Source organism: Dermacentor albipictus, chromosome 1 (genome assembly GCF_038994185.2).
Source record: "Dermacentor albipictus isolate Rhodes 1998 colony chromosome 1, USDA_Dalb.pri_finalv2, whole genome shotgun sequence".
Classification (NCBI taxonomy): Eukaryota; Metazoa; Arthropoda; class Arachnida; order Ixodida; family Ixodidae; genus Dermacentor; species Dermacentor albipictus.
Window position 1 is genome coordinate 492,676,683 of NC_091821.1, and position 14,378 is coordinate 492,691,060.

General features: G+C 50.6%; 1 protein-coding gene across 6 annotated transcripts in view; it reads right to left on the minus strand.

The window, feature by feature from the left end:
* Nucleotides 1-13,977, minus strand: part of LOC135912982 (microtubule-associated serine/threonine-protein kinase 3-like) — a 134,910-nt gene extending 120,933 nt beyond the window's left edge. For all 6 annotated transcript variants that reach the window (XM_065445598.1, XM_065445635.1, XM_065445618.1 and 3 more), the window contains exon 1: nucleotides 13,678-13,977. In XM_065445598.1, the coding sequence (XP_065301670.1) occupies nucleotides 13,678-13,705 (28 nt within the window). In that variant the 5' untranslated portion in view covers nucleotides 13,706-13,977. The remainder of the gene's footprint in view (nucleotides 1-13,677) is intronic.
* Nucleotides 13,978-14,378: the final 401 nt, after the last annotated feature.

A 14,378-nucleotide genomic window follows, 5' to 3' on the forward strand; every position in this document is an offset into this window, starting at 1 on the left:
CGTAAGCTCTCGAAAGCAGAGGCTAACTACTCCGCAACCGAGAAAGAGTGCCTTGCAGTCATTTGGGCAATATGTAAATTTCGGCCCTACCTCTATGGTAGACCATTCCGAGCAGTCAGCGATCACCATTCGCTTTGCTGGCTGGCGAATCTCAAGGATCCATCCGGACGACTAGCAAGATGGAGCCTTAGGCTTCAAGAGTATGACATTACTGTCGTATACCGATCCGGGAGGAAACACAGCGATGCCGACTGCTTGTCACGCGCACCCGTCGAGAAACCTGTGTCAGAAGAAGAGGATTTCCCGTTCCTTGGCATTGTTGACGCGTCACAAATTGCTCAACAACAACGAGATGACCCGGAATTGCTTCCACTTATACAGCGCCTGGATGGACTCGACGTTCAACTGCCGCGTATTTTCTCTAGGGGGCTATCCTCGTTCTGTCTGCGAGGACGTGTACTCTACAAGAGAAACTTCGAGAACAGCGAGACAAAGTTTTTACTTGTCGTACCCACCTCTATGCGAGAAGAAATTTTGCATGCCTGTCACGATGAGCCGACGTCTGGACACATGGGCGTGAGCCGTACAGTCGCCAGGATTCGTCTGAAATACTACTGGCCCCAGTTATTAGCATCAGTGCAGCACTACGTCAAGACTTGTCGCGAGTGCCAAAGGCGCAAGACCCCATCCGTAAAACCGGCCAGCCTCCTCCAGCCAATAGAGCCACCAAAAGCCCCATTCCAACAAGTCGGTATGGACCTCCTTGGACCCTTCCCAACATCATCTTTAGGCAAAAAGTGGATAGCTGTGGCCACGGACTATCTGACCCGTTACGCAGAAACTGATTCCCTGTACAATGCAACGGCTGTCGAAGTTGCAAAATTCTTTGTCCACAATATCGTGCTGAGGCATGGCGCTCCCACAGTTGTTATTACCGATCGTGGAACGGCCTTTACTGCGGACCTAATGAAATGCTTGTTGCGAATGACACATACTGATCATAGGAAAACTACGGCGTACCACCCTCAGACAAACGGTTTAACTGAACGCCTTAACAGAACACTGACCGATATGCTTTCGATGTATGTCGACGTTGAACATAGGCTGTGGGACGAAATTTTGCCATACATCACCTTCGCATATTATACGGCCGTTCAGGAAACAACACGAGTCACCCCGTTTGAACTTGTATTCGGCCGAGCCGTATCCACAACTTTGGATGCTATGTTGCCGTTAGATGAAGAAACCCATAATTCTTCTGACCTGGATGATTTCTTGCAACGAGCCGAGGAGGCACGACAGCTGGCAAGGTACCGAATACGCCGCCAACAACGCATCGACTCCAGCCGGTACAACCAGCGCCGTCGTGAAGCTCATTACCAGCCCGTTGACAAGGTGTGGGTATGGACCCCAGTGCGCCACCGTGGACTGTCTGAAAAGCTTCTGTGCAGATACTTCGGCCCTTACGAAATACTTCGTCGTATAAGCGACGTCACTTACGAAGTGAAATCCGCTGGACACGAGAGCCCAAGACGGCGCAACTCCACGGAAGTTGTACATGTTGTCCGCATGAAACCCTACCAGGAGAGGTCATGAACAACAGCAACAACAACAAAAAAAGTGAGCGCCCACAGGAACCCCTACATCCTCTCACGCATCGGGCCGATGCGGTAAGGAGGGGGATAATGCCACGACAAACTTGGTGACATTCAAGTTGCGCGCCCTTTGCACTGGGCACTGTGCACGCCGTACAGTGGCGTTGTTCAGCAACAACAGGCAGCGATATTCGTGGCACGGGCAGCCAGTTGGACCCGGCTCGCATGCGCCACGCGCACGGGGTATCTCGCGAGAAGAGGAAGACGGTTCGAGCCCAGCTTGAGAACGCGACTGCCGCGGATTTCTGCACGACTTCAGTGACTTTTACTAGTGGGCACAAGTTCGCCTTTAATAAATATCCTTGTTTTACTAACATCGTTACAATATTAAGGAAGTTAGTTTAATAGGCGAGCTTAGCGACTTAATTGGCTGTCCTCACTACTTCACTTTTGTTTAGTCTGATGCGTTTACCTATGCGTTTAAAGGAGGACAAACAAATACCACGACAACACAGCGAATAAAACAGTTAATATAAGTTTAGTCACCCACAACTTTAAAAAATAAAGTAAAAATTGCGGGTAGGTGAGCTGTCGCCTCGATGCTCACTTCTGCACCTGCAGCTACCACTTTTCACTGTGCCGCTACCTGTTGGTTCCAAGAGCCTAATTTGTGTGTAGAAAGACGCCTGATAGGGTGGGACATTGAGCTAGTTAGTTCGATATTAGGAATGGTAAAGCAGTGCGAATGACGTGGACGAAAGGATGACATGAGAAACACACGCACACAGGCACTAACTAGCTTCGCTTTGTTTCTTTAGACGGGCGTATGTACATAACATGGTGCAATCACACAGAAAATGCGCAAGACTGCACATTAGCACAAAGTGCACAATTGTACAATACTGTCTGCTATTCATTGATAACCGTTGCACCCTATTTCTGCATTTTATGTTGAGTTGCGACAAGGTATTACAGACACACATGCGCACACAAACACACGATATATATATATATATATATATATATATATATATATATATATATATATATATATATATATATATATATATATATATATATATTGTGTGTTTGTGTGCGCGTGTGTTTTTTATAAAAAGAAAAAGATAAAGATTTTTTATAAACCTGTGCGTTCTTCAGAACACAAATGGCCTGGATGTTGCTAGCGTTTATCTAAACTTACAGTACCATTCTTGGCTCTTGGCTCGTCTTTTTTTGAGTAATTAGCCGAGATATATAATTAACTTTTTAAATATAGCTTAAGACATTCAGGCGTCAATACGAAAGTTGCGGAGCTCCACAAATATTGCCCAACCCAGGCACTTGCAGCGAGATAGACTTTAGAGTAGCCGTTTTTATTCGGGAAAAACGAAAGCCCGCGGAGTTTAAAAAATACCACGTGACAGCGTTCTCAACCGTGCTTTGTAACAAACACCCTCGCTTCGCGCCTTTCGTGATGCCCACGACAGAGCTTCGCGTAGTGCTTCGTTCCGAGATAAACGCCAGTGGGTTCGGGCGGCAGTTGAAATACAGCGCGGCTCCCGTTTCTGCGGCGATAATTGCACTCTCACGCTAGCAGAATTATGCTGGTTGTCACAAAAGGAAGAATTGTAAACTGACATGGAAGGTTGCTTTTTAGCTCCCTGTCCATTCCTTGTCGGCAGGGAATATGTAATTTCATATTAATTACTTTGCCTTTTCCACGTCGTACAAAAGTTTCACACAGATGTCTCTTTTCATGGATAACGGTTGCAGAGATTTATTCGCTGTGATGTCTGACAAAAGAATTTGTTCAAACAAGTGCTATAATGCAGTATTGGCGCCTTTCGAGCACGTCCGATGTAGCTTTTTTGATGGCGCAAGACGGTATCTCGCTGCACTTCTCAGCAATCGCTGCCTTTAGCGCTTCTGGTGTAGTTGTAGGTTTGCGGTACACTCTTTCACATGTCCCCACAAGAGAAGACAAGAGGTGTCAAGTCCGGTGACCTCGCAGGCCATGCCACTGGTCCATGCCACCCGACCCACTGGCGCTTGAAGGCTTCGTCAAGCCAGGCTCGGGCAAGGCTGCTGCTATGAGCTGGTGCACCGTCGTGCTGATACCAAGTTCATTTTAAAAACGCAAGCGGAAGATCACAGCGAAAATCTTCGACTGGGCCTTCCAAGATGTCGTTCACGTACCGCTGAGCAGAGAGCATGTGGTCAAAAAATATGGGGCCAATTATTCTTCCGTCAAAGGTACCGCACCACACACTGAATGGCCGTTGGTACTGGCGTCTGGTCTGCGCCACCCAATGCGGGTTCGTATCGCTCCAGTAATGCGCATTACGGAAGTTGAGTTGAGAGTTTCTGGAGAATGTTCCCACATCTGTCCAGAGCACTTTGTAAACAAAATCCGGTATTTCGTCACTGTTCACAAGTATCCAATTTGAGAAATCAAGCTGCCTTTGAAAGTATCTTTCATGCAGCTTTTGATGCAGTTGAAGGTAATGCGGATGCATTTCATGCAGCCTTGCTAACTCTTGACACTAAAGACTTTGGAATGCCGACCTCACCACTCACATCACGCCCGCTGGGTTAGGGGTTTGCAGTCATGAAAGCCAAATGTCTCCTTCAGCCTCTTCACTGATGGTCCCCTTTCTGTGCCGCGACTTTTTGAACCTATCTGTTTCTTTCAGCGTCAAGTAACTCATAATTTTGTTCGCGCTAGGTCGTCCCCCACATTGCCAATTTCGGTATAGCTTGGCAGCTTCCCTCTTGTCGCCCCGTGCCGCTGCCAAGGCTAAGACCATGTTCGCCTTCTGCTCGCTTGAGTACGACATGCTTTAGGCACTGCAAACAAATTCGAAACGGTTGCGCGGCACGACAGTAATAGACAGCCGAGCTCGCATGCATCTAGCCGCTGGCACAGCTTGGAAGGAAAGCGGTATTATAACAAATGATTCTCTCTCTCGCACAGGTTCCTGATGTACGATGCATGTTTTGTGTGTATTTTTTCTATTCCGCATCGACTTCAACGCTGGAAAAAAAATTGCTCTTCTCGTCATATCGGAATAAACGGCTGATGACGGCGCTTTCTTCGGGGACAGGCGCGAGCGGCTGCTACGAAGCGCTTTTTCGGAGCGCCGTCGCCAGCCGCTGCCGGTGCTGTCAGAACCGAGCAGAGGTTGAAGCCCTTTCTCGTAAGTGAAGGAAAGGCGCGGCGCTGGTGATGTTTTTACAAATCACTCGTGAGAGCGCTGTAATCGCGGCGCATTCGGGCGCACAGAGCGCGCTGTCACGTGGTATTTTTTAAACTCCGCGGGCTTTCGTTTTTCCCGAATAAAAACGGCCACGCTAAGTTTATCTCGTTGGAAGTACCTGGGTTGGGCAATATTTCTGAAGTTCCACAACCTTCCTATTGACACCTGAACATTTCAAGCTATATTTAAGAAGTTAATTAATTTATCTCAGCTAATTACTCATAAAAAAAGAGCAAGAGAATGGTACTGTAACTTTAAGTAAACGCTAACAACATCCACGCGATTTCTGTTCTGAAGAACGCATAGGGTTTTTTTTTTTCAGAATCTTGATCCAAGTTGGCAGGGACACCCTGTATATATTGTAACGTAGGTTGGAGACGGAGTGTTACAAAAGAGACGTTTCTCTTTAATGGCGGGCCAGAAGAAGAGCGTGCAGCTTTCGCACTTCATCGTCTTTCATGGCGCCGACCTTTGCGCGCGCCGTTCTGTGGTACGGGAGCCCCACATCTTTGCGTCAGTTGCCCCCATGCGAAAAGCGACCGTCTCGGACGCGTCACAAAGTTCTTTCCGCGGCATAAGAAGTTGAGCTCCTCAGGTGCATCTCGGCGTTCACGTACGCGCGTAGTATGGTTTCATGCGCACTACATGAACAACTTCAGCGCGAGGACGACGACGGAGCGAACCGGGGTCAGAACTGCAGTGGACGACTTCGTAGGTCACGTCACTGAGGCGGCGCGTAACCTTGTAGGGACCAAAATACCGGCGGATCAACTTTTCCGAGAGTCCACGGCGACAGACGGGCGTCCAGACCCATACGCAGGCACCGGTATTGTAATGGACGTCGCGTCGACCCTGGTTGTAGACGTTTATGGTGTTGTATGGTGTTGGCTCCGGATACGATGCCGAGCAAGCTGGCGTGCCTCTTCGGCTCTTTGTACAAACTCTTCCGCGTGTTCGCTGGTCGGGCTATTATCAGCCATAGGTAGCATGGCGTCAAGTGTTGACGTGACGTGGCGCCCGTATACAAGTTTGAAAGGCGTAAACTGTGTAGTCTCCTGTACAGCAGTGTTTTACGCGAAAGTCACATAGGGTAAAATCTCGTCCCACGTCTCGTACTCTACGTCGACATCCAGCGTTCTGTTCAGACGTTCAGTTAATCCATTGGTTTTAGGGTGATACGCAGTGCTCTTGCGGTGAGAGCAATGCGTCAGCTTGAGAACGTCCTGCATAAGTTCCGCTGTAAATGCTGTACCGCGGTCGGTGATAATAACAGACGGTGCACCATGTCGTAGGACGATGTGGCGTATACAAAGAACTTGGCCACTTCATACGAGTTTGCTTGAGGGATAGCTTCGGTTTCGGCGTACCGGGTTAAGTAGTCGGTAGCGACGACTATCCATCTGTTGCGTGAAGAGGTCAGTGGGAATGGCCCAAGTAGATCCATTCCTATTTGTTGGAACGGTGCTTAAGGAGGGTCTACAGGATGGAGAAAGCCGGCCGGTTTGACTGGTGGTGTCTCGCGGTGCTGACAATCGCGGCAGGTCTTCACGTACCGTTGTACAGAAGAATAAAGCCGGGGCCAGTAATACTTCTATCGTATCCTTGCTAATGTCTTAGCGAATCCCAGGTGTCCCGCGCATGGCTCATCATGGCACGCTTGCAAAATGTCTTGGCGCAGCGTCGACGGCACGACAAGGAGTTACGTATTGGGACCGCTTCCGCAGTTTTTCCTGTAAAGGACGTTGTTGTGCAAGTAGTATGATGATAAGCCGCGCACGAGCGAGCGGGGTAAAACACCTTCAACTCCTTGAAAGTGCTCGATCAGCGGCAGCAGCTCAGGGTCAGCGCGCTGGTGCTCAGCCATTTTTATGGCGTCGATAACGCCGACAAATGGCAAGTCATGGTCAGGGTGCGATGACGTCGTAGGGAGTGGTGCGCGCGACAAACAGTCAGCGTCACTGTGCTTCCTTCCAGACCGGTAGACAACTGTAATTGGTCGTACTCCTGTAGGCGCAGGCTCCAACGTGCTAGTCTGCCTGAAGGATTCTTGAGGTTGGCAAGCCAGCACAGCGTGTGGTGGTCACTGACTGCCTTAAAGGGTCTACCGTACAAGTAGGGTCGGAATTTACTAATGGCCCACACAACCGCTAAGCATTTTTTTTCAGTGGTTGAGTAGTTTTTCTCAGCCTTGGTGAGACTGCGGCTTGCATAAGCAATGGTGCGTTCCGCACCAGCTTGCCACTGCACAAGAACTGTGCCGAGACCCGCATTGCTGGCGTCAGTATGAATTTTAGAATCAGCGTCTTCGTCGAAATGAGCAAGTACTGGGGCCTCTTGCCAACGCTTGCGCAATTCATTGAACGACTGCTGCTGCTCGTCCGCCCAAATGAAAGGCACATCGGCGCGTGTGAGCTGTATCAGAGGTTCGGCAATTCTCGAGAATCCCTCGACGAAGCGCCTATAATATGCGCACAAACCAAGGAAGCGTTGGACAGCCTTCTTGTCTGTAAGTGCTGAAAACTCGGCTATGGCGGCTAACTTGTCGGGGTCTGGTCGGACTCCTTCAGGACCAACGGCATGGCCAAGAAATTTGAGCTCTTGGAACCCGAAGTTGCATTTTTCAGGCTTGATGGCGAGGCCGGCAGTATGGATCGCAGCGAGGACGAAGCAGTATACGAGGCAGGTTTGCCATTTGAGTTCAGCAAGCACGGTAACCATCATCCGCTGAAAGGTGGCAGGTGTGGAACAGAGACCGAAGGGGAGAACTTTGAACTCATAAAGCCCGTCAGGTGTCACAAACGCTGTTTTTTCACGATCCTGTTCATCAACTTCGATTTGCCAAAACCCTGATTTAAGCTCCAACGATGAAAAAAACTTGGCATGTTGTAGACGATCCAGTGCGTCGTCGATGCGTGGCAATGGATAGACATCGCGCTTGGTGACACGGTTCAACTTTCTGTAATCTACACAGAAGCGTAGTGTGTTGTCTTTCTTTCTGACTAACACTACAGGGGAGGCCCACGGGCTGGTGGACGGCTGGATCACGTCGTCTTGGAGCATCTCTTTCACCTGATGCTTGATCGCTTCCTTTTCCACTGGAGACACTCTGTAGGAATAATGACGGACAGGACGTGTGGACTCATCCGTAATTATGCGATGCTTTGTGATGGACGTGCGCCGCACTTTGGATGACGTTGAAAAACGGTCCGCAAATTCATTCACGAGACTCAGTAGACGATCTTTCTGGTGGTCGGGCAGAGCGGCGTTAACGTGAATCCGTTCCTTTAGGCTGGGTAACCCAGTATGCTGACACGATGCGGTTTCAAATGTAGCAATGTAAGTTACATCAGTGATTTCGCGAAGGAATGCGATTGTCGTTACTCGCGGTACATGCCGATATTCGTTGCTAAAGTTCTTTAGCAAAACGACCGAACATTTGTTTCGCACCTGAAGAAGCCCTCTGGCTATACAAATGTGGCGCTCAAGAAGCAGGGGCTTGTTCGCCTCAGCAATTCCTTCGGCGTCGTCCTCCATGTCGCATCGGACAAGGGTAAGCACGGTGCTCTTGGGTGGCAACGTGACGTGATCGTCAGCTACGCGAAGCGCGACGTCGTGGTCGTTGTCATTACTGTTCGGTATAGCTTGCGTAGTAGCGAAGCTCACTCTACACTCTTGCAGGTCGATGATGGCACCGTTCGCCTGAAGGAAATCCATGCCGAGTATAAGGTCCTTTGAACATTCAGGAAGAATGACGAAGTCCCCGATGTACGTGAAGCCCCGAATGTTGACTCGCGCCGTGCACCGGCCCATTGGAGTTATGAGATGCCCTCGTGCGGTACGAATCTGAGTTCCAGTCCATTGCGTTGAAACTTTCTTCAGTATACGCGCGAGATTCTGGCTCATAACAGACGTGTCCGTAGCCATGTCGACTAACGCCGTGACTTCGTGGTCATCTATGGTAACTGGTACGTTGCAGGATACTGGCACGGAATTACACTGCTTTCTATGCGTCTCAATTGCGTCACATCGCGGTCGTCGTATTGGAGGATCTTCAGCGTTCGCAACGTCAGCGACCTCACCTCCGCAGGTCGCTGGAGTCAGTTTTCCCGGGAGGCAGGGCTGGGTGAGCGACGCCTCGTTGCTCTCGACGTGAAGAGGGGGCTGGAGGACCTGTTTCGGGCGGGTGACGGTGACCGGGGTTCACGGAATCGTGGGGAAAACGAGGTCCTGGCGTCCACGAGGTATGCTTCAATCTCCAGAGGGCGTTCGCCATTGCGCGGGCACGGCGCATTCAGTGAACATCCACGGAGCCCAGCTCGGCGGTAAGGACACGCCCTGTAGAGGTGATCGGCTTCACCGCAATGAAAACACAAGGGCCTCTGGTCTGCGGTGTGCCATACGTCGCTCTTGCGGGGTGGTCGTGTTTCGGCAATGAATGGCGTGCGGCGGGGCCAGAAGTCGTCAGTTGCTTGTTCAACGGCGCGCGCACCATGATAGTCCGGGACGTTGCGCGCATCGTGAAAAGTCGGAGACAACGAACTTCGCGCAGCTTCCGCATACAACATACGAGTCTGTGGCTGCCGTACCTCGTACTGTGGTGTCTCGCTGCGCTCCGGGACTTGGACTACCTGCCTGATTTCCTCCCGGACGACCTCAGCCAGAGCGAGTCACTGTACCGATGTTAGAGCCACCTGAAGCTTTTGGAGCTCTTCTCGAACAGCAAGCCTAATGAGCTCCCGCAAGGCGTCGGTGTTGTCCAAGGGCATAGCGAGAAAGTCACGCGATAGGGTCGACACGTCGCGGTTGTACTGCCGTGTTCGCTGCTGCAGTGCCTTTTCCATTGATATGGCTTCCGCAAGAAACTCTGCAATGGTTTTTGGTGGATAGCGTATTAGGCCACCTAATAACTCTTGCTTGACACCGCGCATCAAGTTCCTGAGCTTCTTTTCTTCCGGCATGGAGGGATCCACGCGTCGGAAAAGTCAGCACACATCTTCAACAAACATTGCGACGCTTTCGTTCGGCCGCTGTACTCTCGCCTGAATTGCAGATTCAGCTCGCTCCTTGCGATCGAGGCTGGCGTATATATGTGCCTATTAGCTGCCGTCGGAATTCGCCCCATGTCGATAGGGCCGCCTCTAGTTCTCGAACCATGTCCGCGCATAGTCCTCAAGGGCAAAGTAGGCGTTGCGTAGCGTGCGCTCTGGAGTCCAGCCGTTGTATTCTGCGACACGCTCAAAATGATCGAGACAGACCTCTACATCTTCGAAGGTGTTTCCATGGAAGGACGTGGGGATTCGCGGCTGGTTGAGGACGAGCTCGGTCGGCGCGGTCGAGGAAGATGATGGAACCGACGTACTCATCCTTCTGACTTGGTTGGGTAGCGGCTCGTGCTCAGGTGGCAGTCCTTGAAGTCGGCGGCTTGTCCGTACGTGCACAGGAGTCAGCTCGACCGAACTTCGTCCTGGGCTTGTAGACGGTGTTCGATCTGGGAGTGGTAGCATGTACCCCGCACCTCCACCAGAAAAACGCGACAGCGTTCCCGTCGACCCGCCAAGGGGTGTAAGACAATGGGCTACGGCGCAGCGACTACGCGCCCCGCATTGGACGCGGTGAGCGTCGAGCAACGCAGCGTTCGGCGCGACAACGAAATGTGCGCCTGAGCAAGCGACGCACGCCTGAGCCTTAGAAACAGCTCGTTTCTAAGGCAACACCGCGTTCACTAGAGGCGCTTTTGTACCGCTTTGAAGCATCGAACTCGTGGCTCAGTGGTAGCGCCTCCGTCTCACACTCCGGATACCCTGGTTCGATTCCCACCCAGCCCATCTTGCAAGTTGCTTTTTATTCATGAAGTGCCTGCTGGAATTTATCGCTCACGACCAACGCCGCAGACGCCGACGCCGACGACACCGGTTTTTCTGCGACACGAGCTCCTTAACGCTGTCGCGTTAAAATGTAACGTAGGTTGGAGACGGAGTGTTACAAAAGAGACGTTCCTCTTCAATGGCGGGCCAGAAGAAGGGCGGGCAGCTTACGCACTTCATCGTCTTTCATGGCGCCGACCTTCGCGCGCGCCGTTCTGCGGTGCGGGAGGGTGCGGGAGCCCCACATCTTTGTGTCAATATATATATAAGGGTCAACAAAGAAGTTAAAAGTCAGCGCTTGTGCGTTCCTGACGCCTTACTTTCAACCCGCTGTTTCGCCCTAAGCGTTCCAGCCCTTAAATCATCGGCATAAGTGCGGAAGATCGCTCCCAGTTGCAGAGAGGCATAACCGAGGCCGGCCTTGCTATTTGTCGAACGAGGAATGATGAACGCTCTATACAAATCACAGCTGGGTCTCATCCGACCACCCAGCGTGAGCGCCACAGACATCCGCATACCACAGTTAGTAGACAAAGTGTGACCTTCTAAACATTTGTTGTATCGTTGCCCAGTTGTTTAAGGAATCTTTTTTCCCAAGGCCAAAGTAGCAGGATATGTGATCTTCTGATCAGTCATATGTGACAGTGAATTCTGCCTTTTTTGATACATATATTTATATATCTCATGGTTTGTCCATACTCTCGCTCTGCTTGTGGAACATGGTTGCGTCTCTTGTTTTGCATATATGTAAGCATAACCTTTGTTGCTTCCATTTTTCTGCTTTTTCACTGAAAAATTTCGGCTGATATTCAGCCATTTTTCTGTGACGTTGCCCTCGTGTGACTGTGGCAACGTTAGTAATTATGTTGTAAGAAAGTGGTTGCGCGGGACCCGCTCTGCATCCTGTCCCGAAAGCGGCGTTTATCGATGGTTCGAACCCACTCAATGCGCACAGTTTACAACTCTCGTGTACTAGTACTAATATATGCGCAACATTTCGGGTTCAACTTTTACGCTGTTGTACATACCTGATGGCATCATCATTATCAACCAATACGTGGTGGAGCAAATAAATGAAGCAAGCTTTTTTTTTTTGCGAATAGACATGAGCAATGTGGGCTTTTGCGTTGTCGACGAAAGCATTTCGCCTTCTATATTACAACATTTCGTTAAGACGGCTGAAGACTTATAGAACCAACGCGACAGGCAATTACAACGTGAATGAAAGAAAAAAAATTACCGACGATTACGTTACTTCCTAATGCGAAATTTGAGCGCAGCAAATAAGCTGTTTCACCTTTTCGATAGATTGAGGCAAAGAAATCGAGCAACACATGTATGCGCTATCACAGAATTTTTTTTTTATTTTTCACACGTATTCCTTTAACAAAGACTCCACTAACAGTTCTTGACAGTCATGAAGGAAGCTTTGTGGTCGGAGAAATAGACTGATATATGTTCGACTTGGTACACCAATGCTTGATTCTCAAAGACGAGATCTATACAAGTGCCTCGCGAGGTTGTCACAGCCGTGGGACGCGTTACGAGCGAGAGGAACGGGATGTTCTCCCGCATAAGTGTTAGGAAATTGCTGTTTGTCTTTATGTCAACATTAAAGTCCCCCACTACTAACATCGGTGTGGATCGATGGACGGTTAATGCGAGTTGCAGGAGGTGCACGACGTCTTTCGTGAGTGCGGTAGGGGCGAAGTAGGCAGCTACTACCAGCAAGCCGTTGGGCAACTTTGCGGCGCACAGTTCGCCAACTTCAAAGTTCGAGCCGGCGCTTTGACAACCGGAAACTCGCAGGAAGAGGTGGGAAGGGGGCGGCGTGTACACCCAGCGGCAAACGATGGGGGCAGAAGCGCGTGCAGCAAGCGGACAACACGATAAAGGGAGGAGGGAAGAGATAGCAGCGACTGACTGATGCCGCTGACGCCGATAGTGAGTCAACCCCAGCTGCGGAGTTGGTTTCAGGGACAACGCCGCCGATGCCGACACAAACAATATGATACCCTCGCTTCCGCAGCGCTAAGAACCAGGGGGGGGGGACCCTTTCCTCCTCTTTCTGCATGGCGGCGACGGTGTTCTATGCAGTCACGTTATCTTCACTCTCTAGCGGCGTCAGCGGCATCCAGCGGTATCAGTCGGTCGCTGCTAGCGCTGGGGGGATGAAAGGGGGGCGGAGCTGGTTACGAGGCCGACGACGACGACGACGCGAAACCCAGGAACGGACGCCAAAGAGCTGCGCTCTAAAATTACGCATCTCTATCGTGTACAGTGTCTCTAAGGATGACTGCGCGCCCTGAACTGACGTCTCCCTTCCGCATTCCTGGTAGATGTGCGAGAGTTCAGTTTAGGTGCGTATTCACTCTGGCATCGGTGCACAAGTTGCGTTAAACGAAGTCATACAATGTTTCTTTGAACTTCGGTGTTAGAGGACGACTAAAAGGCGCAGCTCCCGCCAATCCGAATGCCCGGAGAAGACTCTTCGGTCTGTGGATTACCTTCCCTCGAAGCCGTAGCTTTGTTTACACAGCTCGCTTTGTCACATCTACAAAGCTCGCTTTATAGGAAGCACACTGAATTGCAGGCGGACGGCCCGCTGCAAGCCATCGCCACCCGTGGTGCCCAGTGCAGTATTGCGTACTACACACTTTGATGCTTTCCTTTCACTGATGTTCAAGTCTACAATACCCATTCTCACATAGAAGAGAACCTGCAAGTGGTAGCCTCGATTCCGAGTGAGGATTATTAAAAAAAAAAGGACGACTAAAAGAAAGTGTGCAACAATTAGGACTCCTTCGAAATTCCTCATCGACTCACAAAGGCGTTTCACCACTCGCACAATATCCGTGCTAATGACGCAATAAAAACTTAGGATTTACCCGCCGTTGTCTCGGCTTAATGCGTTCCGTGAGAGCAACACCATAAGCAAGATGTGTTATAAGCATTTCTAACCTTGTTTGTTGTCCTCGTTCGAAAGCATCGCCGCTGCCTCTCCGGATGGGGTCCTGGGAGTTCGTGGACGCCGGAGCGTTCGCCAAAGGCCGGGCAGCGAGTTTGGATAATCCGACGGACAGGATCACACGCACTGAACCGAGAACAGATCCGTGGCCTGGTTCGCTCGGCGTGGGCAACGTGCGACAGGTGACGAAGGCGAGGTGCTGCAGCTACTCGCACGGCACGGGTTCCGCGCAGCTCGTCGCGATAATCGGTCCACGGAGGCTTCGCGTGCGCAGGCTTCGGGCATTGAGTGCGCTTTCTTCTTCTTCTTCTCGACGATTGCCAGGCGCGTGGCAGGCGCATCGATGACCATAGGGACGCATCGAAGTCGGCACGCACTTGCGCCTACCACGAATCCGAGTTGTATTGGCTATGCATTGCGCCAAGAGAGGCTGTCTGTTTATCTTTACACATCCCTGCAACTTTAAGTGTGCGCATTCAGAGTACCCTGACATTCTAAGGGATCACTTTCGCAAAATTAGAGTAATTACCCCTTGATTACGTCGTTGGAAGCTCGCCTTAAACACGCGCAAGTTTTGGGGTAATGTGGTATAGCCTTCCTATTTTGTCCATACTGTGAACACGAGGACGGAATATACTTTTTTTTATTATTCTGCCACCTTCCCCATCTTTACGGGAAAGAAACATTGTATAAT